This window comes from Enhydra lutris, unplaced genomic scaffold, assembly GCF_002288905.1.
Source record: "Enhydra lutris kenyoni isolate GAN:26980312 unplaced genomic scaffold, ASM228890v2 scaffoldscaffold54, whole genome shotgun sequence".
Taxonomy (NCBI): domain Eukaryota; kingdom Metazoa; phylum Chordata; class Mammalia; order Carnivora; family Mustelidae; genus Enhydra; species Enhydra lutris.
In genome coordinates this window covers 9,046,003-9,069,639 of record NW_019154138.1, presented here as the reverse complement: position 1 = coordinate 9,069,639, position 23,637 = coordinate 9,046,003, and the positions used below count along the sequence as shown (strand labels likewise).

The following is a 23,637-nucleotide window of genomic DNA, read 5'->3' as shown; positions in this document are numbered from 1 at the left end:
CATCTCTCCACAGGAGGCCAAGGACCAGCTGTCCCTTATCCCTGCATAACCCGCACCAACTGACCCATTATTTCACGGCTCTATGCTTCAGTTTCCTTCTTTGTAAATGGGTCTCATCACAGTTCCTGCCTAGGGATCGCACTTAGTGTCAAGTGTGTAGCAAGTGTTCGGTCTACAGAAGCTACCATCCATCGGACATGTGCTCCTGGACCCAAAGCGTTTTCTGTCTGGGCAGGGCTCTATCAGGGGCAGAGCAATAAAGCCAAGAGGCATGTGTTTTAAGAAAAATGGGAGAGGGCATATTTCTGGGAAGTGAAGACCATTCCTATAGCATCCCCCCATTTTTGGAAGGAGCCTATGACCCCTGAGGTCCATCTCGTCTGAACCCCTAAGGTTCCATCCCATGCTGACCTCAGCATCTCCGACAAAGTCCTAGTTTACATCAAGAAGAGGGGCCCAGCCAGGCTTCCTCCAGCCCAGGGGTCACTAGTCCCCCTTGCTGGGCTCTGGGGTCCCTCCAGGGGCCTTGTGCGGAGCAGCCAGGAAGTACTGGTCATGGAGGGAAGGCGGCCCCCAGGAGAGCTGCTGAGCAGGCGGACACTGACCTCCGTCATCGAATAGCCAGTAGATGTCGATGCTCTTCTTGCCCTGCTCAGACTGGAAGATGGTGCTGGCCTGCTCCTCCCGCCCCAGGGCCTCCGGGTCCACTGCAGGAGCAAGGTGGGGAGTCACCTGAGAGCAGCTCACCTTCACACGCCTGACTCTGTCTGAACACGGAGCCAGCTGCTGCGTGAGGTGGGCTCGCTGTCCCCCACGCCGGCTATGCACACAGCAGCAAGAAGCACCCTGCTGAGGGCGTGCAAGGTGGGGACTGGCCCAAGCACCACCACTGACTCTTGGACAGTGAGACCCTGAAACCCGTTTCTCAGCCAGCTGGACCAGAAGCGGGGGTCCCGGGCATGCAGTCCTGGGATGTACCCCTCCCTTACTGGCCTGTCTCCCAGAGCATCAGTGGGAAAGGACTGAGGGAGAAGCCCGCTCCTCTCCTCCCTGCCTGTCACCTCTGAGCGAGGCCAGGGGTCCTCTTGGAGGGGTCTCACAGGGGCCTCGGAGCCAGCTGGGTGGGTTCCCACAATGCCCGGACACTGAATTCCCAAGGAGTGCTGCAAGGTGGAATATTGCCCAAGCCCACCTGCTCCGGTCCCTGGTTACCCAACCCAAGGGTCTTGGGCATCTCCTGCCCATGACCAGGCTCCCTCACGGCCCACCACTGGCTGCTCCATGACGTGAGAGCATCCTGAGCCTCTGGGTGGCGTGCGGACTGACACATGCCTGAGACAGATGGCCTGGCCCCGCTGGTGCTGGCTTCTTTGCTGTCCTCCGCAGGGTCAAACACGGGGTCAAACACCGGGTTAACTGCAAGAGAGGGGGCAGCTTCGTTCCCAGGCTCTCCTCATCACGGAGCACTTCTGGCTTCCTCCTCTCCCAGGTTAACCCTTTCAGGAGAAAGAAAGTCCCGACCCCTCACCTTCCCCTGATCTGGCCTCTGCCACCCCCTGGACCCAGCCCTTGCTTCTCCAGAAACCCCGGCTTCCTCCTGGCCTCCACACCTCTCAGTCCCCCGACCCCCGGAACCGCCCCCTTTTGTTTCCCATGCTATGATTTCTTTCAGCCCCCCACATGTGACCAATGCAGAGTCTGCAGACCCCTGTGTGACTAGAAGTAAACACAGCCCAATCATCTGGGCTCTGTGGTCTTTCTCTGTATTTTCATGTTCCGCTGTCTTTTTTTTTTTTCTTTAAGATTTTATTTATTTATTTCACAGACAGAGATCACAACTAAGCAGAGAGGCAGGCAGAGAGAGGAAGAAGCAGGCTCCCCACTGAGCAGAGAGGCTGATGTGGGGCTCGATCCCTGGACCCTGAGATCATGACCTGAGCCGAAGGCAGAGGCTTTAACCCACTGAGCCACCCAGGCGCCCCATGTTCCACTGTCTTTATGTGAGCTCTCTCCTTTCTTCCGTCTTTTCCTTCTTCCTCTCTATTAGATCCTCTTTTTTCCCACCTGATTACAGAGACCTTGATAATGGTTGGGGAGCTCTGAGGTGCAGTCTTGGTTCTGCCCCCCGTTGGAAGTGTGACCTTGAACTTGGTCAGTGTCTTCATTTGGAAACCTGAGGAGCTCTAAAAGGCCATCTGAAGCTAACTTTTTAAGCTTTTATTCTTTACTAATGTCCCCCTTTCTTCTCTCTACCCCTTAAAAAATTGGGTTCTAGGGGTGCCTGAGTGGCTCAGTCAGTTAAACAGACTTCGGCTCAGGTCATGATCCCAGGGTCCTGGAATCAAGCCCCACATCGGGATCCCTGCTCAGCGGGGTATCTCCCTCTCCCTCTGCCCCTCCCCCTGCTCATGCTCTCTCTTGCTTGCTCTCTCAAATAAATAAAATCTTTTTTAAAAAAATTGGGTTCTAGAACTTTCTAGAATTCCATTCTGGTTTTTGTGAGGGGCATCAAGCAGGTGGGGCGTGTACTCACTGTGTGCCTGCATCACCTCTGAGACGTTGAGCCCCTCACGCATCCTCATGACACACACACCATAGTTGAAGTCAAAAGCATCACTGGAAAGAGAAGAGGTGGGGTCAGGCTCCCCTCGGTCCCAGCCACCAGCCCCTAGCCCCCAGCCCCCAGGAGACCAGATGTCTACAGTTGGCCCTGCCTCCCACCATATCACTTCTTCCTCTCAGGGCCTCAGTCTCCCCACCTGTGTAATATGTTGGCAGAACCGGAGAGAGAGCCCCCAACCAGGGCCCCTCTAGCTCTATGGTCTGTGGCACCAGGGGGTGCTGCGAATCTTATACTCAGAGGGAAACCAAGTCAGGCCAGTCTGCAAGGTGGGCCTGTCCTCCTGATATATTTGGAAAATCTACACAAGCCTGCCAGCAAAGGTGGGCATGGGAATTCTTAACCTTATCTTATAGGAGCACAACTCGAGTTTCAGGGAATAACTAGCCCATGAGCCACGCTAAGAAAGTGGACAGCTGGCTTTAGATTCGAATTGCTGAGACAGAACCCCGAGGGCCGGTGTACGTAGGAATGGCCTTGCTTAGGAGGGCAGCAACAGCTTGTCGGAAGGAACACCCAGAAGTCCATTCACTGCCCAGCTGACAGAGGGCCCCGGAAGCCACCAGTAGGGCTTGATCTGATGGGTCAGGCATTGCCCTCTGGGAGTTTTTGGGGCAGGAGCTTCTCAGGCCCTAGCATTTTGGGGTTTTGGAGCCCTGGAGTTGGGGGGATGCTAGAGGACGGATATTCTACCACGAGGCAGCTGAGACGCCCAGCTCACAGGTGGCTGCGTCACAGCGGACCTGGAAGCAGGTCCCAGGTCCCCAAAACTCAGCTTCCTTTCCTTTCCATCCTTTCCTTTTCTTTCCTCTCCTCTCCTCTTTCCTTCTTTCTTTTCATTGACTTTTGAAAGATTTCTATTTTTATTATTTATTTAGATTCAGAGAGAAAGCACGCATGAACAGGGCAGCTGGGGCAGAGGGAGAGAGAGAGAGAATCTCAAGCAGACTCCCCACAGAGCAGGGAGCCTAATGTGGGACTCAATCCCATGACCCCGAGATCACGACCTGAGCCGAAATCAAGAGTCAGATGCTCAACTGACCAAGCCACCCAGACCCCCCAGCCTTTGTTCTTTAAACGCTACTACACACGGCTTCTCTATACCACGTCAACACAGAAAAGCAACTCAGGCAGACATTTTCTGGAGGTTGCCCAAGAGGAGCCAAAGGAGAAAAGGTTTGGAGTTCAGCCCAGAGTCCCCAGGGACTTTCTCCTCATGGTCCCGTTCCCCACACCACTTCCTCCTGGGAGGTCTGGTTTTGCCTCTTGCTTGGTGTCACCACCTCACAGCCCAAGGGCCGGCTCTTGGCAGGTCTTCTATAGTCCAAGGTTCTCACCTAAAAACCCATCTTTTTGTCTCCTCTAAGAAACCAGAAGCTTTGGCAACACTGGGTCCACATTTCTGCCTCGGCACAACTGGCTGGAGCCCAATAGTTGCTACTCACGGCAGTTTGCCACAGTCCCCACTGCTCCCTACTGTCTCTTACCTATTCTCCTTCTCTGTGATCCCTGTATGTTCCCTGCCCGGCTTGGTGCCCAGGGCCTAGAGGTCAGAGTGGTGAGCCCTCAGTGGGTCTGTTTCCTCCTCAGCTTAGAACCAGCTTCTTATAACTTCCACTGCATCCCCCCTGCTTCCCAAGGCCCAGAAACATCAAAGGCCCAAATCAGCTGACCCCAGGCCCTGCCTCCCTCACGCCCTCACTCACTGCAGGATGCCGATGTAGTCTTCCACCGTGGCCGGGTGAGCTGACTGCCAGTTCTTCTTGAACCCAACCACCAGAATGTTGGGCTTCATTCTCCCAAGACCTGCGGCCTGCAAAGAGTGTCAGGGGGAGGTGAGAGGCCGGGCCTCGTGCCCCACAGCGGCTCTGTTCTGTGACCACGGTGGGGCCCTCTCAGCCGCAGCTGCCCTCCTCACCATGTGGCGAGCGCTCAGGAATCACATGCCGCCAGTCAGGGTCCTGCCTGCCTAGACACACCCAGGAGAGAGGTGAAGCTACAATGACCATACTGTCCCTTTAGCTCTGGATTACCCCAGTTCTGCTTCTCTAGCAAATTATTTCTCATCCCAAGGGACTTGAATTTGGATGCCAGCCTTAGAGTATCCCCAAGTCATCTCACCTCTACATCTTTTATACTTTTTTTAATGTTTAAAAATATTAAAAACTTTTTTGAAGTGAAATTCATATAACACAAAATTAACCATTTTAAAGGGTATGCCCTTCAGTAGAATTCAGTTTAGTCACAATGTTGTACAACCATCACTTCTGTCTACTCTCAGAATATTTTCATACCCCCCCAAAGACAACCCTGTATGTTCTTTTTTTTTTTAATGAGAAATATTTAGAATTATTAGAAAGGACTCTTATGCTGGCTCAGGATTAACAACGGTGATTTTATCTATGCATCCCATTCTACAGCTGAGAAAACTGAGCAGGGAAATGAATTGCCCGGTGGAATGTTCTAGAACTTGATCTGAGTGGTGGCTTCACACCACTAGGTATATCTGCATACATAAATACTTATCAGACTATACACTTAATATTTTTCACTTTGTTGTCTGTAAATTAAATTTTTAAAAAAAGAAAGAAAGAAAAAAGGAAAACAAGAATTGCTCAAGACCACACAGGCCCCACAGCCTTCCAGCTCAGTTTCTCATAGGCCCTTGGGCACCGTGAGAAAGCGCCCTGAGTCAGCATATCTGGGGAGACAAGAAAGGCAGGCACTCCTGTTGCAGCAAAGGGAGCTTCAACTAGCCCCTCGGGATGTCCTGCCTTCTAGGTTGTCACACCAAGTACTGAGTCCTGGGGAAGCCCTGAACCTGTGGCACCTGCATGAGAATCTGAACACCACTCCGGAGGTCCTCGGCGATGACATCTGAGTAGAAGGCCTTGATCCTCCTCTTGTTCAGCCACTTGGTGTGTCCATTGGCAATGAACCGGAGCTCAGGCATCCTCTGTTTGCGGGGTCCCTGTGGGTGGTAGGGGCAGGGGACATCGGGAGCTGCCCTCTCCCTCTGGCCCTAATGAGATGCAGCCCCTCTCCTCCCTGGAGGCTGCCCCAGGGGCTCAGCCACACCCAGAGGTACCCACTTTCCCCTATGGAGTTAGGGGAAGGAAAGAGGAGGAGGAGGGAGGAAGATGGTGAGGGAAGGAAGATGGAGGGAGCAGGCAAGAGGCAGGGCAGTGGGGAGAAGCCAGTGATGGGGACAGGGGAGAGGAGAGAACCAGGCCCACAGCAGGGTCTGGCGGGTTCTGCTTGCTCCATAGTTCCTCTGCCCCCCAATCCTCCTCACAGTCACAGCCTCCCCCACCCCCTGTCCAAGTGTGGACTTCATGCCCAGGGGCTCTTCTAAGTGGGCCCCTCCCCACCTATAGGGGCCACTCACAATGAGCACGTGGCCACAGACCATCAGGCTGAGGTTCCGGGTGAAGGTGCCCACAAAGTCGACCAGGGCCGGGCGGAAGTTGGGGGGTCCCGTGAGCACTAGGCACTGGGGACTGAGAAGGGGAAGGGAAAAGGGCATGAGCCATCTGCACAGAGCCCACGGGGATCTGGGCGCAAATCGCAGGTGGCGGGGAGAATAAAGGCTGGGGGTGGGAGGGTACATCACTTACAAGATCCCTGTGCCACGTGAGTGGGTGGGGGACTCAGCCTCTGGATGAAGAGGCAGCCAAGGCTCATGGTCCAGGGCCACTGCCAGACTCAGTTGGAGCCAAACAAAATTGGTCACTCACCAGCTGTGTGACTTCGGGCCAGTTACTTAACCTCTCTGTGCATCCGTGTTCTTGTCAGCCACTGGGATTAGTAATGTCATAGGCCCCAGAGGGCTGTGGTAAGGGGGCTTAAGGCACTTTGAGCAGCAATACAACACAAATACATATGGCTGACTGTGTTACCACCTGGTGGGAAGGAGTCCCGGACACACAACTCTTCTCGCTTAGGAGAGTTTCGTCATGGTCAGCCTCACAGATGACTGTGATGGGGACTATAACACCAGATCATCCTTGGATAGCCCTTTGCGTCTCGAAGAACATACTCTGCTGTGAAAACTCAGGTACAGAGAGGTCACTAGACGAGCTTGGTCCCCACCAAGCAATGGCATCCCAGGCCCCTCGCCGGGGGCAGTGCTCCTCTCTGAGCCTGGGCGGTCCCCACCCCGGGTCTGCCTGGGGCAGGTGACAGATGGCCTGAACATGGCTGCGCTCACCGGTAGTTCTTGATGTGGTCCTCCACCTCGTTGAGGCCCACCGAGTAGCTCAGGGCCAGGTTGTAGGAGCCGGCCTGCACCGAGGAGCCCCAGTTCACCTCTGAGCATGGAGGGGGGGTGGGTGAGCACAAGATTAGAAATCCCCAGGAGAGGGGCGCCTGGGTGGCTCAGCTGGTTAAGCAACTGCCTTCAGCTCAGGTCATGCTCCTGGAGTCCCAGAATCGAGTCCCACCTCGGGCTCTCTGCTCAGTGGGGAGTCTGCTTCTCCCTCTGACCCTCTCCCCTCTCATACTCTCTCTCTCTCTCAAATAAATAAATAAAATCTTTTTTAAAAAATCAAACTCAAAATTTTAGAAATCCCCGGAAGAAACCAGCTGTACTGAGGGAGGGAACGTTGACCTTCTTTAGGAATCAGGCACCGTGGGAGCTGGGCTGTCTGGTGGGTGGACAGCCTGCAGATCTCTTCCTAATGTTTGCACATAACATATGGCTACATATTTATAAGTTTCACTACAAAGCATTTAACTCTGGGGACGCCTGGGTGGCTCAGTCGCTGAAGCATCTGCCTTTGCTCAGGTCATGAACCCAGGGTCCTGGGATGGAGTCCTGCATGGGGCTCCCTGCTCAGTGGGAGGTCTGCTTCTCCCTTTGCCTGCCATTCCCCCTGCTTATGCTCTCTCTCTGACAAATAAAACCTTTAAAAAAAAATACAAAGATCAAACTGTGCAAAATATTCACCTCCCTTGACAAACAGACAATAACCTGGAAGGCTAAGTTCAAATTTAGAATTCTAAGCTTTCCTGGGGTTCTACATCCTGTCTCCAGATCACCGTCACCTGGGAATCCTTGCTTGTGTGCATATAGACACCACGCTGTGTCCACCTGCCCTTCGGTGAGCCAGCTCCTGGCCACCCCCAGGCCTAGATGTGCCCCCAGCCACTTCAAGAGGATGGCCCTGGGCAAGCAATTCCAGGGTCCTGGGTGCCATGGTTGAGAAGGGTATGGTCCAGAAGTAGAGGTGTGGGCTCTGAACAGGCACGTTCCCACAGTCTCCTCACCCCACAGGAAAGGATGAGGCTGGAGGCTCAGAACAGGACCCTTGAAAGCACAGAGCCTGATGCAGGCCTTCTAGCTGAGCTGAACGGCAGGATGGCTGGCTGGGTGCCCTCAGCGGGGAGAAGGGGAGCCAGAAGCCCTGGGCAACATGAGACTGCACACCTGGCTTCTTGTAGATCACGTAGAGCAGGAGGAAGAGGACGACGCAGATGGCAATGAGAGCGGCCCACCAGGTGAGAAGGAACATGATGACCACGGAGATGACTGCCCCAAAGAGCGCCACCCACTTGCTGTAGTATCGGAACGAGGGTCGCCACCCTGGTCAGAGAACGCAGGTTGGTGGGCATGCTCGGGAGCTTCCTCCTGGGCCAGCACCACCTGGCCCTGCCAGCCGTGCCCAGAGCCAAAGTCCCAGCCTGTGCCCACCCAGCCCCCCCGCTGGGTCTCCAGAGGCTGGACTGGAGGCTCTGGGGAGGACCGCACGCCCACCTTGGCTGTCCTTTGGCCAAATGGATAGGCTACACCAAGGAGGAGGCATCCAAATATGGCCATGTCAGCACGGAGCCATGGGGGAAAGAGGGCAGGGAAGGGTGTGATCCTGCCTGGCTCCACGCCAGTGGGCCATACCAGGGCCGCTGCCAGCGACAGCTGCCCCGTGGCACAACTGTGGGGCACCACGGTTCCCGGGCTGAGGAAAAGGTGGCCTGGCAGCCAGCCCTTTGACAATTTGGGGATAATCAGAAAAAGCCTTTCGCGGGATACTTTACTGCCACCTGCCAGAAATTTTTCAGAATAAACATACAAGTCAATGATGTATATGAGCAACACCCCTGGAATTGTGCAAAGGGCAACCTTCAACAACCTGGGACTTTTGGCAATTCTCTTCCTTTTCTGGGGAGTCACATTCTTGACTCCTGTAAATTTGGTGGAGGAGGGCACTAGAGAAATCTCTGCATCCTGTAAACCGTGTACGAATCCGTGTTCGTCGTACAGCGCACGGTCTTGAGAGATGAGAGCTGCTATTATTATTATGACTTGAGTGGTCCCTTGAACTGGTTTCGATTTGAGAGGTGACCTTGGTGTGCCCGCCCCTCCCGGACCCCTACCCCTGCCCCGCGTGCCTCCTCCCAGAGAGGGGTGAGGGGGCTGCTCACCAGGCGAGTTAGTGATGGACGCGTGGAAACAGCTGAAGTTGATGAGGGCGTACGAGCACAGGAAGAAATTGGAGATGATGGGGGCAATGGTGTTGAGCTCAGCTGCAGTGACCCGGCGGGGGAGAGAGGACAGTCGGTTGGGCAACCTGCCAGGGAGCCACCTGGCGCCCTCCCTCGCAGTTGGGGGATTCCAGACAGGCTCCCAGAGGCTCAGTGCGTCTCAACATTCCCATCTGTGAAATGGGCCCATCATTTTGTGAAACAAAGGGCCGATGTTTTGTTTACTGTCAAAGGCCATCTCTTAACAAGATAGAGAGAAATGGGAGATACTATGAGAGAACCAAGGACAGTAGTTGTCATACTTTTCTTGCAACCACAAATTACAGTAAGATATATATTTTACAATGTGACCCAAGACCCATGTCTTCTTTTATCTGAAACTCTGGGACCGTAGGACACACACAGTTCCACCCACAGTGAAAACCCACTCAAGATCCGGGTCCATCCCTTCCCTGTCTTACTCGGCCGCCACTGCCCCTGACACCCCCAGACAAACTTTGGCATGTTTCCTTGCTCCAGGGGCCTGCTTCTGGGGAAATCCCCCAAACAAGACAGACCCCTCTTCTGTCCCAGGACTTCTGAGCATGAGTCCCTTGAATTGTCACAAGAACCCTGCCCCAGAGTGTCTAAGATGGTGGTTCTCAGTCTGAACTGTAGTCAGACCCATTCAGATCAAAGGACATGAAATCGGAGTTAGGGAAGACAGCAGGAAGAGCAGGAAGCCTGACTAGAGGTTTCCATCCCCTGGGGGTGACCCTGTTGTCTCTTCATCTGGTTCAGGATCCAGGAGTACCCAGTGTCCAGAAAGGCTCCCTTGAGTGGCGGAGAGTCGACTGGAAAGAGAAGCCTCATGATTGCTGATGCTGGCATGAACCACAAGGATTCAGCTACGGCAGGGCCACGGGACCACCAGCAGCCAGCCCCCACCTCGCTCCTGCACAGGAGCCATAGCACAGCCACTGCCCTGGCTTGGTGTGGCCACCTTTCTCCTAGCAAGTTTTGCCTTGTTGGCTAAATAAACCAGGAGGCACTGGGGTGTGTGTGCATCTATGAATACAATGCACGTGCATGTGTATGTGTGTGTGTGTGTGTGTGTGTGTGTGTGTGTGTGCACAAGTCTCTTTGTGCCCACCTGTGACGCCCCTGCTATGCACTATTGCTCCCATTCTGCAGACGAAGAAACAAAGGCAAAATGATCTGTCCAAGGTAACACAGCTGGCAATGCCAGGATAGAAAACCAATCAAACTAACTGGTTCCCTGGGATCTCTCCCCTGGGGCATCCTCTACCATGAAGTCCAAGGGGGTCTGGCAGCTCAAGGTCTGGGAAATGAGGTTGTGGAGTTCATACACAGCGACAGAGCTACTGATCCAGCTGTCTGTATCTGCTCCCAAGAGCTGTTCTGTGCTCCAGAGTTGTCCTGGGGACTAATTCAGACCCGGGGACTGGGGGTGTGGGTGGGGGTGGGATGGGGGGCAACTTGCCAGGACATAGGAATACAGAATCAGCAAGAGAAGGCAGGGTCCCTTCTAACATAGAATGGTGTGCCCCACCAGGCTGGCATGGCGTGGGAGCCACCTATCCGGAGGCGGGGGAGGGGCGGGGGCCCCATGACCAGCCTCACTCACTCAAGGGCTAGTCACCGAGTGTCCACTCCCTGCCAGGCCTGGCCGGGCACTGGGCGCCAAGGTGAGCAGTGCAGAGAGGAGCCCCCACAAGCTGCTGGGCACAGCTTGGAGGTCTTCACAGCCTCTCACCGATGATGATGAAGGCCACAGCGATGGCGTAGGCCAGCACGTAGCCTCGCACCGGCTCTTTGTTCTTTCCGTAGCCCTTCCCGAAGAAGCCGATCAGCGGGTACAGCTGGTCCTCACACAGGCACTGTGGGCACAGGAAGGCGTGCGCATCATCCCGGGCTGGGCCCCCCTCCCCTCCCCGCAACCCCCCCCACCCCGCCCCCAGGCTCTGCTTACTCTCTCCACCTCAACCGGGAGCTTCCCCTAATCTGGATCCTGGTTGCAGTCTCTTGGATGGGACTCATCTCCTTGCCCACCCCCACCTCACCAGGGAGGGAGCAAAAGGGCAAGGTGGGAGGGGGTGGACGGCGTCAGCGTGCAACAGGGCGGGCAGAAGTGCTGACAGGGTGCCAGGCTGCACCAGGGAGACTCTGGGGTGGGAGATGCCAGTGTAGTTCAAAGCACACCATGGGAAGGGGCTGCTTCCTGCATGAGTTGGTCACGAGCCCCCTTTTGCCTTCAGTCTAGACTGTCTCTGTCCCATGACACCCTGAGACCTTTGCAGCAGTCGCCCAGGGACCTGCGTCCCTGGGCCTCCCAGAACCTCCCGCCAGACCCATTCTGCAGCCTCACCTGGAAGACTTTGGCAGCAGAGACGAGGCAGGCCAGGGCAGAGGAGAGGGTGGCCCCCAAAATGCCAGCCGTGATCAAGGGCGCAAAGCCGGACACCATGCTCATGGTCTGCAGGGACACAGGGTCCAGGCCCCTCATGTCTGGAGCCCCTACGCAGGGCACCCCAGGCCTCACTGCAGGCATGGGCTAGGTTCTGAGGCCTCAGAGTCCACACCCCTTACCTGGGGATCCCAGGGCCCACTGAGGCAGGGGCTGGGCCCCGGGGCCCCCAACCTGAGCCTGAACCTCTTTCCTCCAAGCCTGCGGCCCAGCCCTCTAAACCACGTCTGTCCCAGCCTGTTCCAGCCTCGGTCTGGGGCAGACTGCCCGGCAGAGGCCACGTGTACCTGGTAGTAGTTGATGAGGCCATAGTGGCAGTTGTGCTGGTGGGCGCACTCGGTGAAGTTCCAGCCGTAGCCGCAGGCCAGCCCCTCACAGGCGCCCGAGCCGGGGGTCACCGTGTCATTCAGGACCCCGGAGGCATCACGAACTACACAGGAGCCTGAAGAGGGAGCAGGGCCTGGGGAAGTCCCCCTTCTTCCCTTCCCTCCTCTCTCCTCTCCTCCCGCCCCCAGACACCGGCTGCTTCTACAGAGGGGCCAGACCCCCTTCAGCATGTAATCATAAATAATAATAATAACAGTAATGGCAATTACAAATAGCTAAATGCGGGAGCGGGAGCAAAGGACTGTAAACAACCCTGGGAAGAAAGCATCACCATTGCCTTTGTTGTCATTGTCCTTCTACAGAGGCCCAGCAACATGAAGTGACCTGTTAAGGTCCCCATGTCCTCCTTAAAATAGAGGCCAGGGGCACCTGGGTGGCTCAGTGGGTTAAAGCCTCTGCCTTCGGCTCAGGTCATGATCCCAGGGTCCTGGGATCGAGTCCCACATCCGGCTCCTTGCTCAGTGGGGAGCCTGCTTCCTCCTCTCTCTCTCTGCCTGCCTCTCTGCCTACTTGTGATCTCTGTCTGTCAAATAAATAAAATCTTAAAAAAAAAAAAAAAGGCCAGACTGGCTGCACCCTGGGCCATGTCCCTTGGCCATCTGTGAACAGCCTACTTCACAAGGTGGTTAATGGGAGCACCGTGAGGACCTCAGCGAGAGGCAAGTGTCAATGGCCCAGGCCTGGGTTCAAAGCTTGCCTCCACCATTTGGTGGCCATGTGAGCTTGGGCAGGTGCACTGAACACCTCTGAGCCCTGGTTTTCTCCTCTGTGAAATGGTGGGCACAGCAGTGCCCGGATTAAACGTGATGGGCATGTAAAGGACTGGGCTTATGGCTGAGTCAGTGACTGGTATCATCTTCAACCACCACTACCATCATCATCATTATTATTATTAGTCATTGGGTCAGAGTATAATTTGCCCTAGAGCATTTTCCCACCCTTGCATCTGTAAGTTCAGGTGTGAAGGGACCAGAAGAGCCTGGTCTGACCCAACCCTCACCACAAACTACCACCTCCCTTGAAGATGTTCTGGTCACCACCACTAGCCCCCCCAAATAAGGTTTGAGGTTCCACTCCCTGAGGCGGCCAAGTCCTCCTGGCCTAGCTCTCCCTGCTGGACAGCCAAGCACCCTGAAATCCTTCTAGCAGTCCCAGACAGCTACTCACCGATGGTGGCCGAGATGGCCAGGTAGGAGACAGTGGTCCAGAAAATGGCCATGAGCGTTCCCTTGGGGATGGCTACAGCAGGGTCCTGGGGGAGGAGGAGCAGGGAGGGAGGGAAGGCATCAGGCAGCCACTGGGCCTCCTGCCAGGCCCTGCCCTTGTCTGAGGCCGGGGGAGGGCCAGTGACCCCTGACCCGGCCCCCTCTCAGAGCCCCCTTTCCCAGGGCCCCAGGAAGAAGGACCCTTGCTATTGCCACCCGCAGGGCAGGATGGGACCCAAGCAAGATCATGGGGCTGAGAGCACACCCAGGCCCTGGGAGCCAGAGGCATGGAGAGAAGCTCTAACCAGCTCCATGTCTTCTTTTCCAGAACACCGGCCAACACGGGCTCTGGGGGTGCTGAAGTGGGGGGTGGGGGGATCTGGAGCCAGCTTCCAGGTGACCGGCTGGGTGGTGGACATGCTCTTTTATGTCTCAGCCCCTCCAGCCTCACAGGGATGCTGGCTAAGTGACTTAATCCACATCCAGCTCCCAGACCAGGGTCCGGGGCTGCGGGTTCGTCACTATCATGCGCCAACTGGTCTGTGAGTTCCCACAGCAGTTAATCCACACACAAGCCCCAAACTCCCTCCCCACCGAGGGAGGGCTCTCCTCTGGCATTTTCCTAGCAGAAACAGCGAATCTTCACACGCACACATCACGTATTCCACTCGTCCAGACCCTTCCTCATGCATAACTTCTTCTAAAGTGGCCAGAGTATCCCCACCCCACTGGTGGGGAAACTGAGGCCAGGAAGCTGTGCGGAGGCCCCAGCTGGCTGAGCCAGGGGTGGCTTGCTCCCACCACACCGAGGTCGACAGCCTCAGGCCCCTGGGGGCTGGTCCCGGGTGGAATAACACAGGCCGGGATTTTTCCAGCAGGTTCTCCCCCAGGCATATACCCCAACCCCCAAGGCAGGCCACATGGGCACTGGGAAGCAAACTTGTGCACCTCCCCAGCTTTTCCTGGGCCATTCTGCACAGCTGGCTGGTAGAACCACAAGTGACAGAGCTTGGAGGGACCGTGACGTTGTTCAGTGTTACAGGTGGGTCCAAACAAGGCTGGCAACAACCCAGGTCTCTGCCTCAGACACTTGGGAGCCCAAGTTGGAGCTGATGGTCGGACAGTGAATGACCAAGCGCTGGCCCCCACTCTGGAGGCCCCAGGGAGGGAAGTATGGGCAGGATCCTGCCGACATGGGGCAGATGGCCCCTGTCACAGGGCAGACTGAAGTGTACTGGAGACCAAGGGGTGGGGGTGGAGAGCAACATGGCAGGAACCACAAAAGGCCTCCTTGTGGAGGGGACAACTGGGTTGGCTCTGAGGGCCGGGGGCTGGGAGGGAGGGACGGGTAGGGCAGAGCAAAGTGAAAACAGAGGGGCAGAGCTGGAGGGGGGCCAAGGGCTCTGGAGTTTCCAGGTCTGCTGCGGTCTCAGCTGTGGGGGTCCTGCCAGCTCTGCTAGGGGTACCAGGATGGCTCGACCAGGTCAAGCACACAGAGCCCCTGGTCTCTAGGCCAGCTGGCCAGCTCAACTTCCCATCCCACCTCTAGGGGGTTGGAGGTGTCCCCCAAAATTCATGTTCACCCAGAACCTCAGAATATGTTCTTATTTGGAAATAGGATCTTTGCAAAATGTAATTAGTTAAGCTGAGGTCCTACTCGGTCAGGTGGGCCTTAAATCCAGCAACAGGTGTTCTGTAAGAAGAGGCCAGGACACACAGAGGGAAGGAGGCCGTGGGAAGACAGTGGTTGAGACTACAGAGACACAGATCCAAGGCAAGGAATGGGAAGGACTGTTGGAGCTGCCAGAAGCTGGGAGAGGAGAGGAGGAGTCTCCCAGAGAGCCTTTACAGGGAGCATGGCCCTTGACACCTTTATTCTGGACTTTGGCTTCCAGAACGGAGCAAGAATAAATGTCTGTTGTTTTAAGCCACAGCATTTGTGGTCATTTGTTAAAATGGTCCCGGGAGATGGCTACACTAGACCTCCATCCGGCTCCTACATTTCGGCCCCAAATCTCTGAGCCTGGCCACAAGTCAGACACATGTGGGTCCACATCCCAGCCTCTCCTCCTGGCTGTGTGAGCTGGGACAAGCTCCTTAACCTCTCTGAGCCTCAGTGATGCCCCCAACCCCAATCTGTGAGATGAGAATCAACGCAGCCCACAGAAAGGACCCATAAATGTGAGCAGGTAGGAGTGGGGACTGTGTTGTGCCCTGGGATGTGCCCTGGGACAATAGCAGGTGGGACACAGACCCCACCTCGGTCACTAGGAAGTCCCTTGAATCTGAGCCTCAGTCTCCCTGGCAGAAAATTAAGCTAGTAAAGCTTTCCTTGGCCATAGCACGGGGTGATGGTCACGAGATTGCTCCGCGAGTGCTAAGGGGTTGGGGAACGTCACTAACTGAGGGGCTGGTTGTCTCTTTCTCACCAGAATGTCAGCTGCGTGAGGACAGGAATTTGTGTCTTTGTGTTTTGTTTACTGCTGCATCCACAAGACAGTAGCACAAAGCAGGTGCCCAAAAACTATTCATGGACTGTAAGTTCATGATGAAGTTGAAGCCTCTTTATTCCAGCCCCTCTGCCACCTGTGGGTGTGTGGCCCTGGGCAATGCCCAGCCCTCTCTGAGCTTGGTCTGCTCCTCTCTGACGTGCGGGTGAGAGCCCTCACAGCTGCCCCTCACCAAGGATCATGTTTGTAAAGAATGAGCCCCCCCTCCCCCAAGCAGCCACATGGGGAAAATGGCCATGACCTTGACAACCAGCGCTTCTCCGTACTTCCTCTGTGCTGGACACTGTTGGAAGCTCGTCACATAAATCAGCAGGTGGACTCCTTAGTCCCTGCTCAGGGAAGCGGGAGGGGTGCTCCAAGTCCCCTCTTACATTTGGGAAAGCTAAGCCCAGAGAGGTTTAAAGGGACTTGCCTAAAGTCTCCATGAGTGAGAGCTGCTCCTGTACTGAGGATGCTCGGTCTCACAGAACCCGGCTGAGGGCGGGATCCAGGAGGAAACGGTCCCTGGAGGGCTTGAGGGCACTCAGGACAGAGCCAAGGTGCGCCCCTCCTCCCCACTCCCCAGCTCCGGGACAGCTGCCTAGCCCTGACGCCTGCATACCGTGCGGGTTGGTAACTGGAGAGGCTGGACGAAGCATCTGGGTAAATGGCTAGGTTACGATGATCGCTCAGAGCGCTGGCAGGGGACCTGGACTGTCTGAGCACAAGACTGACCTCTGCAGGGACCTCCGGGCAGGCAGGTAGCCCAGGCCCCTGCTGTTTGCTCCCCAGAGAAGGGAGAGGAGCCAGGTAAACACAGTCACTCTCCAATTTCCTGGCCGTGCTGTGCACCACCTGGGCACCCCCGGTTACAGCCAGGCAGGGTGGAGACAGTCCATGGTACCATTCTTTGTTTATTTAAGAAAATGCATCAAAGCGCACCTTTCAGGTGGGACTGCAGGCTGTGGGAAAGGGTTCCCAGCACCGATCCAGGTTCTCACCATTCACCCCACTGGCACCCCATCTGTCTCCTTGATCCTGCCCTGGCAAAGATACCATTAGCCTCCTCAGCTTTCAAAGCCCCGGCCCAGCCCCATCTTTTGCTGGAGCCCCTGTCAACATGCGTCTCTCCTTCTTCCCCACCTTCTAGCACCTTGTATTCCCGCTCTGAAGTTCCCAGTCAATACGTTTCACCACTATTCACTCAACAAACGTGTACTGAGCATCTACCATGTGTCTGACACTTAGCCGGGAATGGGGACATAGAGGCAGGCCTCAGTTCTCCAGATAAAGAGAACCGGAAGGGGGAAGAGAGACATAAATGGTCTGGCGTCATTAGGCTAGGGGAGCCACACTCTGACAGAGGGCTGGGAGAGGTTTAAGGGTACAGGTGTTATCTGAAAGAGGAACAGAACTTCTCAAGGTAAAGAAACAAAGGTTGGACATCCCAGGGAGAGAGCAGAGACCAAGACACAGAGGCAGGCCAGGCAACACAGGGAAAGCAGCTGATCCTCAGGGCTGGGGCAGGGGACACAGCAATTATGGGCCGAAGCCTCGAACTTCGAGCAGACGTGGCCTGCACCAAGACAGCGGAGAGCCCTGAGAGGATGCCAGCCCAGCAAAGACATGCATGAACCAGCTTTGGAAGGTCAAGCTGGCTCAGTCTTCCCCCTTGGGCTGAGAGTCCCAGGAACTAGGGAGGAGACCCGCCTGTTTTAGGGTGGTCCTCCAGGCCTAGAGCAGAGTTGTGTCAATCAACAATCTCAGAATTGAGTGGGGTGAACGGAGTTGGTTTGGACCCCGCCGTCTCAGTGCCCAACCTCAGTGGCCAGGGGAGATCCTGGTATGACAGGGCCAGGAGGCAGGAGGGCAGGCGTTCTGCTCACCTTGAGGTCCCCAGAGATGTTGGCTCCTGCCAGGATGCCTGTGGCTGAAGGGAAGAAGATGGAGAACATCCCGAAGAAGCTGCCGTCCACGCCCCGCCAGTCGGGCACCAAGTTCTGGACAAAAATGTCCGCTGGAAGACCAAAGCCTGAATCAGGGCCACCCAGAAGGCTGGGCCCAGCCAGGCAGGCAGGACGCTCCCCCTCTTTGGCAGCTTCTGGTCCTGGGAATTGGAAGTCCCATCCTCCTGGTGCCCACAGAATGGAGAAGATTGGTGGGCAGAGTGTACCTGTCTCCAGAGCCATGGGCAGGGGCCCCAACCTGCACATACCCCGGTAGCTGAAGAAGCCTTTGGAAGCCTTGTCCTCAGACGGGGGAATCAGCGTCCCCACCAAGTAGTTGGCAAAGGAGACCATGATGACGAGGAAGAAGAGCACCTGGGCCTGGAATAAAGGACCCTAGAAGTCAGATGACCTGGCCCCACCTACTCAGGGAGCCCCAGCGGGACAGAACCTGCCCAGGGTCCCTCCCTCCCTCTTTCTTTCATTCATTCATTCATTCATGCTGCATGACCTGTTCTGGGAGTTGGCAGTATAGCAAGGCTCTTATTTTGCTGATAAATATGGAACATGACTCTAGAGGATGAACGAGGGTGTGATGGGGACTGTGTGGGGGACTACATTAGCAGAGCCTATGAAGGTGTCTTCAAGGGTTCTAAAGGAGGCTGAGGAGTGAGATGCAGAACTATCGGGGCACAAGCGGGGGACATTCAGCCAGGATGGAGGCCAGTGGAGCTGGAGGCCAGAGGAAGGGGGAGAGAGGTGAGGCGGGGGCAGGGGTCAGGGGCCAGATCTGCCAAGTCTGACCACCAATGGCCCATAGTCCTTCTGCCCTCCTTCCACAGTGCCAAGCCTCTGAATTTTGGTTGGGTACGGGTTCACATGAGGATACTCCTCCCTGCCCTGCTGAGCTTAGCTGTGGCCACAAGACCGAGTTCTGGCTGAGGGGATGTACACAGAGTGATATGCACAGCTTCTGGGCAGGGCCCGGAAAGAAAAAGAAAAAGGCCCCATTCCCTCCCTGCTGACTGGACTGTGGCCGCCGTGGAGCAGGTGCATGGAAGCCACTCCCAGGGACGGAGAGGCCACAGGACAGAAATGGTCTGGGTGCCTGAGCCCTGCAAGCCACACACACCTGCACGTTACAGGAGAGACAAACACATGACTCTCGCTCAAGGCCCTGTGCTTTAGGGTCCGTGTGTCACAACCACAGAGCCAGAAGCCTAGCTAATACACCGAGAAGAGGCAGAACCAGGCCCGGGACCCAGGCCCCACGACTCCCGCTTCTCCAGTGAACCGCTCCCAACCTCCCCTCCTCACCTTGGACTCCCACTCCATGCCAGCCAGGGAGATGGCCAGCAGCACAGTGACGGTGACCACACCGATGATGCGGATGTCATTGATGGGGTCCACGATGGGCGTGCCATACTCCTGGGCAGGAGGACACAGGCCAGGCTGCACACTGCCCTCTCAACACCTCCCCCCCAGACTCCTCCACCTTGATTCACCTCAAGTAGGGGGGACCCCTCATAGCAAAACAGAAACACAAACCCCTTCCCTGCCAACAGGCCCCCGCCCCACAGGGCTGCATCAGCCTAGACAGGTCAGCCCTAAAGGCAACACATACCCCTGAGGGGGATGTCTGGGAATGGCCTTTATTTGAAGAGATCATTACGGACACCCACAGTGATCAGACCGTGGCCGTGGTCCCTGACAGATAAAACCGACCCAGACGGGGTGGGGGAGAGCGAGTTAGGCTGCCCGGGCTCCCTCTGGCTTCACCTGGAGCAGGTCCCGCACGGTCTCTGCGAAGCCCACGGTGTGCATGGCCACACCCACGGCATTGGCAAAAGCAAAAATGAGGCCAATGGAGCCCCCTAGCTCTGGGCCAAGGCTCCGGGAGATGAGAAAGTAGGTGCCACCTATTGGGGACAGAGCGGGGGCCATGAAACCAGGAGACAGCTGGCTGGGGCGGGCTTGGGACAGGCAGAAGCTGGGGCTGGGAAAGGGTAACCATGGGACCCCCACGGCCCACGGCACAGGGGATTACCGAGGTCGTCCGTGGGGGCCCAAATTCTTCACCTGGAATCAGAGGGAGTGGCCTGGGGCAACCCCGTTTTGGTAGAGATGGGGTGGGGGAGTGGCTCAGAGACCCATTCCCCAGGGTAAGACTGGGCAACAGGAAAGGAAGGGGAGGGCCTTGGGGGTGGGGTAGGGCCCACCTGACTTGACCTTGCCATTGGTGGAGATGGCCGAGATGGAGAGGCCGGTGATGGAGGTCACAGTGACTGACAGCAGGATGATGATCCAGGTCAGGACTGTGGGATGAGTGGGAGGTCATCACCACAGAAACTCAACCAGGGCACTTCCCAGGTGAGGGGCCATGTGAGGAAGCTGAGTCAGCTGAATGGTTCACCATGAAACCTAAGTCACCTCCTTTCCCCGAACCTCAGTTTTCTCATCTGAGAAATGGGTATCTGTGTCCCTCCTGGTATATTCTGAACAGCCAGGGAGCTGTGGAGCCACTATAAAAAGGATCATTAGGTATGGAAGGGAAGGCACCCTCCTTCAGTAATAACAAATAATCACCACTCGATGAACACCTTTGGGTGCCAAATCCTGTGCTGTTAAAGACATCATAGAAACCCCACAATAGGTCTGTCAGGAAGGGACAGTCATCAGTGCCATTTGACTGATGAGGAAACCGAGGCTCAGAGAGGCTAAGAAACTTGTCCTGGGTCACACAGCATCAGAGCTACCCTCTAATATTGGTGTCTGTCCAGAGCCCAGTTTCCTAACCTGGATGCTGGGCAATAGGGAGGTTAAGCGACCTACTGAGGACAAAGAGAGCCAGGGAGAGGCCTCAGGCCTAATGATTCCATGTCTAGATTGCTCTGCCACACTTCCCTGACATCTGTCACCACAGAAGCCTGGGGTCTCGGCAGCCCAAGTTCAGGACTGAGGCCCAGGAGGATCAGGTCTCGGGTACAGCCTCCCCTTCCCCTCCGAGAGGTGGCACTCACCAATGCCCGCCTGGGCTGTAATCCAGGGGAGCCGCAGGTAGAGGATCACACCCCAGATATTGAGCATGCAACGGATCTGGGAAGAGAGAAGAGTTGGAGGCCACCTGGGTGGGCCAATACCCCACACCCAAACATACAAGTCCCTGTCCCCAGTCATGGCATGGGATTGGGCATGCTGGCCTAGGGGACACCTGGGTCCTTTCTTGGCTCTACTCACTTCACTGCATTCCTACTTCTATGGCCCCCGAGTTCTGTGGCCCCCGAGTTCTGTGGAGCAGGGAGAGGAGGTGTACCCAGAGATTCACCTGCCCCTCCCACCCACTTTTCTGCCCTCCCACTGGGGTCTGAGGACCGGCTGCAAGCATCATCACACCTCACCCGTCTCCAAGCCCGGGGTCCTGTGTCTGCCAGCCCCAGCCATGGCCGCTGTGGCCAGCGGTCACCCTAGGGCCCGGCTTCTGGGAGAAGCTTGGCAAATACCGGCTAAGACAGTGCCCCACATACAAGCAGAAACAGCACTTGGGTTGCTGTGACTTCAGCTTCCAAATTTAAAGCAAAGCCAGAGGCTAGAGCTGAGACTGAATTCCAGGGAGGTGGGGGTGTTGATGTGGTTTTTGGCCCCAGCCAAGTTCTTGGGGTGAGGCAGAAGCATGTGGCATTTCCAAGGCAGGGAGACTTCTAAGGCCCTCTCTATGCTCCGAGATACTGAACGGGGCCCCGCCAGGCTCTGAACCCACAGCCCGGGAGGAAGATGCCTACTCCCCAGATGGAGGCACAGCCAGCTGCCAGTTGGCAGAGTAAGGTCAGAACCCAGGCCTCCCTCTACCGCACAATCCACCCACTGTCCTCTCAGAACAGGACCAAGGCCTTCTGACTCTCATCCGATCCCCTCTGAAAAGTCGCACAAAGCCTTCCAAAGCCAAGTTCATTAGATTTTTGCTGTTTGAAGACTCACTGGTGCTCTACACTACAGGAAACCTCCCCTTTCCCATCACTGAGAATGACAAAAACAGGCTTGCGGATTTGTGTGTTTAGTGCTGCCCCCTGGTGGCTATGGATGAAAACAGTTTCTTCTGATAATCCCAAAGTAGGCCCTGATCCAAGCCGTTCCGGTCTATTAACTCACAATGCTCATCATTTCACAGGTGAAGAAACTGAGGCACAGACAAGTTAAATAACTTGTCCAATGCCACAGGACAAGTGAGTAACCAGAGATCTTTCCCAGGGCAAGGTATCAATCTGGGGAGCAAATGGGGGTTGAGAAGCACAAAACCAGAGAAAATTGGAAGTCGCTCTGCCCATGGGGAGACAGACCCAGGCTGGGCCTTGGGTCTACCCTGGCCACTCAGACCTGAGAGTCGGAGCTGCGCCTGGATGGAGCTCTCTCTCCCCACTTCCATTCTGGGGCATCCCATCCACACTCGACTCACCATCACCCCCTTGACCCAGCCAAAGCGCACAGGCTCTCCAGGGTTCTCGCTGCTAGTGCCTGCCTCGTCTTCCACCAGCCCGTCGGTCATCTCATGGCTGGGCCGGCTGTCAAAGGCCAGGGCGTGCAGGTGGCTGCCCTCCTGCTGGGAGCCCAGAGGCCACAGGTCAGGCAGGCAGGGGTCACGACCATCCAGCTCCCTGTCTTCCACCCACCGGAGTCCAGCCTCCCCCGCAGCAAATGCGGTGAGCCTCCCCTGCGCGGCAGACCTGCCGCATTCCCACCTCCCTGGCTCCCTTTCAGGTTCGCGCAGCCTCGGTTTGTGCCCTTCCGCTGTCGGGAAGCTCATTATCTCTCTGGGAGGCCAAGATTCTTTGATTGGGTGGTCAACGACTGCATAAAAAACATTACTACATGTGTCCGGAGCTTTATAGCTTCCGCGCCCGCATTTCATGCAGGCGTCCCAACCCACAAAGAAGACACCCGAGCGCCCCCATGGCCCGGGTGACGGAGCCAGGATTCAGAGAAGTGAGGTACGTGGGTCAAGGTCACACGGCAGGAAACTAGCCAGTCCTTGAGCTGGTGCTTACCTTGAGAAAGGAGTGCAGATCGGCCAGCGTGGGCCGGACCTTTCGGGGCTCCCCGGGCAGGGCGCTGTTGGCGTAGTGCTCGTAGGCCGGGACTACATCGATAGTGTTGTAGCCAAAGGTGCGCAGGTAGAACGTGCTGCTGTGGGTCAGGTGGCTGCTGTCGTAGGCGGTGGGCGGCGGGGGCTCCTCACCCCCCAGCAGCGTGCTGATGGTGAAGCGCCCACTGCATAGCGCGGGGTCCCCCGGCATCTCGGACGCTGGCAGCTCTGCCATTGCGGCTCTGGGAGGTAGGGGCGGGGGCCAGGGTCGGCGGGGACATGCTGGGTGGCTTTATAGGCTGGGCCCACAGCAGGGAGGAGGCAGGGAGTTTGGTCCAAACCGCCCACGGCTGGCGAGCGGGGTCCCTGGACAGAGCGGGAGGCAGAGCACGTGCCCCCTGCTGTCCTGCCCACCATTTGATCGCTGAGATAGCAGCCCTGCCTGGGACCACGAGGGCTGGGCTGGGCCAGCGCCAGACACAGAGCGGGAAACGGGGAAACATGCCCAGCTTTGGATCCCTGGGGCCGGGGGCGGGGTGGGGAGCTCTTCCAAGTCTGAGAGCAGAAGACGTCTGCAGGACCCGAGGAGGAAGGAGTGCTCGCTCGCCAGAGGTGACACTTAGAAGTCCTATGAGGGACCCTGGGGACAGTCTAATGACCTGAGGTCCCACCCTTGGCAGGTTCCAAAACCTCTCATTTTGGTATTTGGTATTTAGTTTTATTTTTTAGGTACTTAGTATTTGTGACTAGATGAATGGTAGGACTTTCAAAAAGATACACAGGAAGAAGATACACACATGTATATAACAGCTTCATCTCTCTTACTTAGATCTCTGACTCCCAGTGGTGCCTGCCCTTCCAAAGGCATCTCAGAGTGTAGAAACTATCACCGGCAAGCACCCCCAAACCAGAGTTGAGCATGTGCCTACTGTGATCTGTTACACACCACCCCCCACCCCCTCACCC

At 56.3% G+C, this 23,637-nt stretch overlaps 1 protein-coding gene across 3 annotated transcripts in view; it reads right to left on the bottom strand.

The window, feature by feature from the left end:
• The window catches only part of LOC111157362 (solute carrier family 12 member 3), a 35,689-nt gene extending 12,783 nt beyond the window's left edge, over positions 1 to 22,906 (bottom strand). Inside the window, exons 1-21 of one of the 3 annotated variants that reach the window (XM_022518705.1) lie at positions 22,634 to 22,906; positions 22,045 to 22,188; positions 20,615 to 20,690; positions 19,814 to 19,909; positions 19,374 to 19,513; positions 18,912 to 19,022; positions 17,864 to 17,975; positions 17,535 to 17,665; positions 13,122 to 13,206; positions 11,855 to 12,009; positions 11,469 to 11,576; positions 10,857 to 10,980; positions 9,041 to 9,142; positions 8,049 to 8,204; positions 6,831 to 6,930; positions 6,009 to 6,120; positions 5,451 to 5,591; positions 4,327 to 4,433; positions 2,534 to 2,616; positions 1,327 to 1,416; positions 606 to 707 (exon numbers count right to left, since the gene is read on the bottom strand). In XM_022518705.1, the coding sequence (XP_022374413.1) occupies positions 606 to 707; positions 1,327 to 1,416; positions 2,534 to 2,616; positions 4,327 to 4,433; positions 5,451 to 5,591; positions 6,009 to 6,120; positions 6,831 to 6,930; positions 8,049 to 8,204; positions 9,041 to 9,142; positions 10,857 to 10,980; positions 11,469 to 11,576; positions 11,855 to 12,009; positions 13,122 to 13,206; positions 17,535 to 17,665; positions 17,864 to 17,975; positions 18,912 to 19,022; positions 19,374 to 19,513; positions 19,814 to 19,909; positions 20,615 to 20,690; positions 22,045 to 22,188; positions 22,634 to 22,906 (2,548 nt within the window). Of the gene's footprint in view, positions 1 to 605; positions 710 to 1,326; positions 1,417 to 2,533; positions 2,617 to 4,326; positions 4,434 to 5,450; positions 5,592 to 6,008; positions 6,121 to 6,830; positions 6,931 to 8,048; positions 8,205 to 9,040; positions 9,143 to 10,856; positions 10,981 to 11,468; positions 11,577 to 11,854; positions 12,010 to 13,121; positions 13,207 to 17,534; positions 17,666 to 17,863; positions 17,976 to 18,911; positions 19,023 to 19,373; positions 19,514 to 19,813; positions 19,910 to 20,614; positions 20,691 to 22,044; positions 22,189 to 22,633 lie in introns of all 3 variants that reach the window. The other 2 variants (XM_022518707.1, XM_022518706.1) reach the window with 2 other exon arrangements.
• Positions 22,907 to 23,637: the final 731 nt, after the last annotated feature.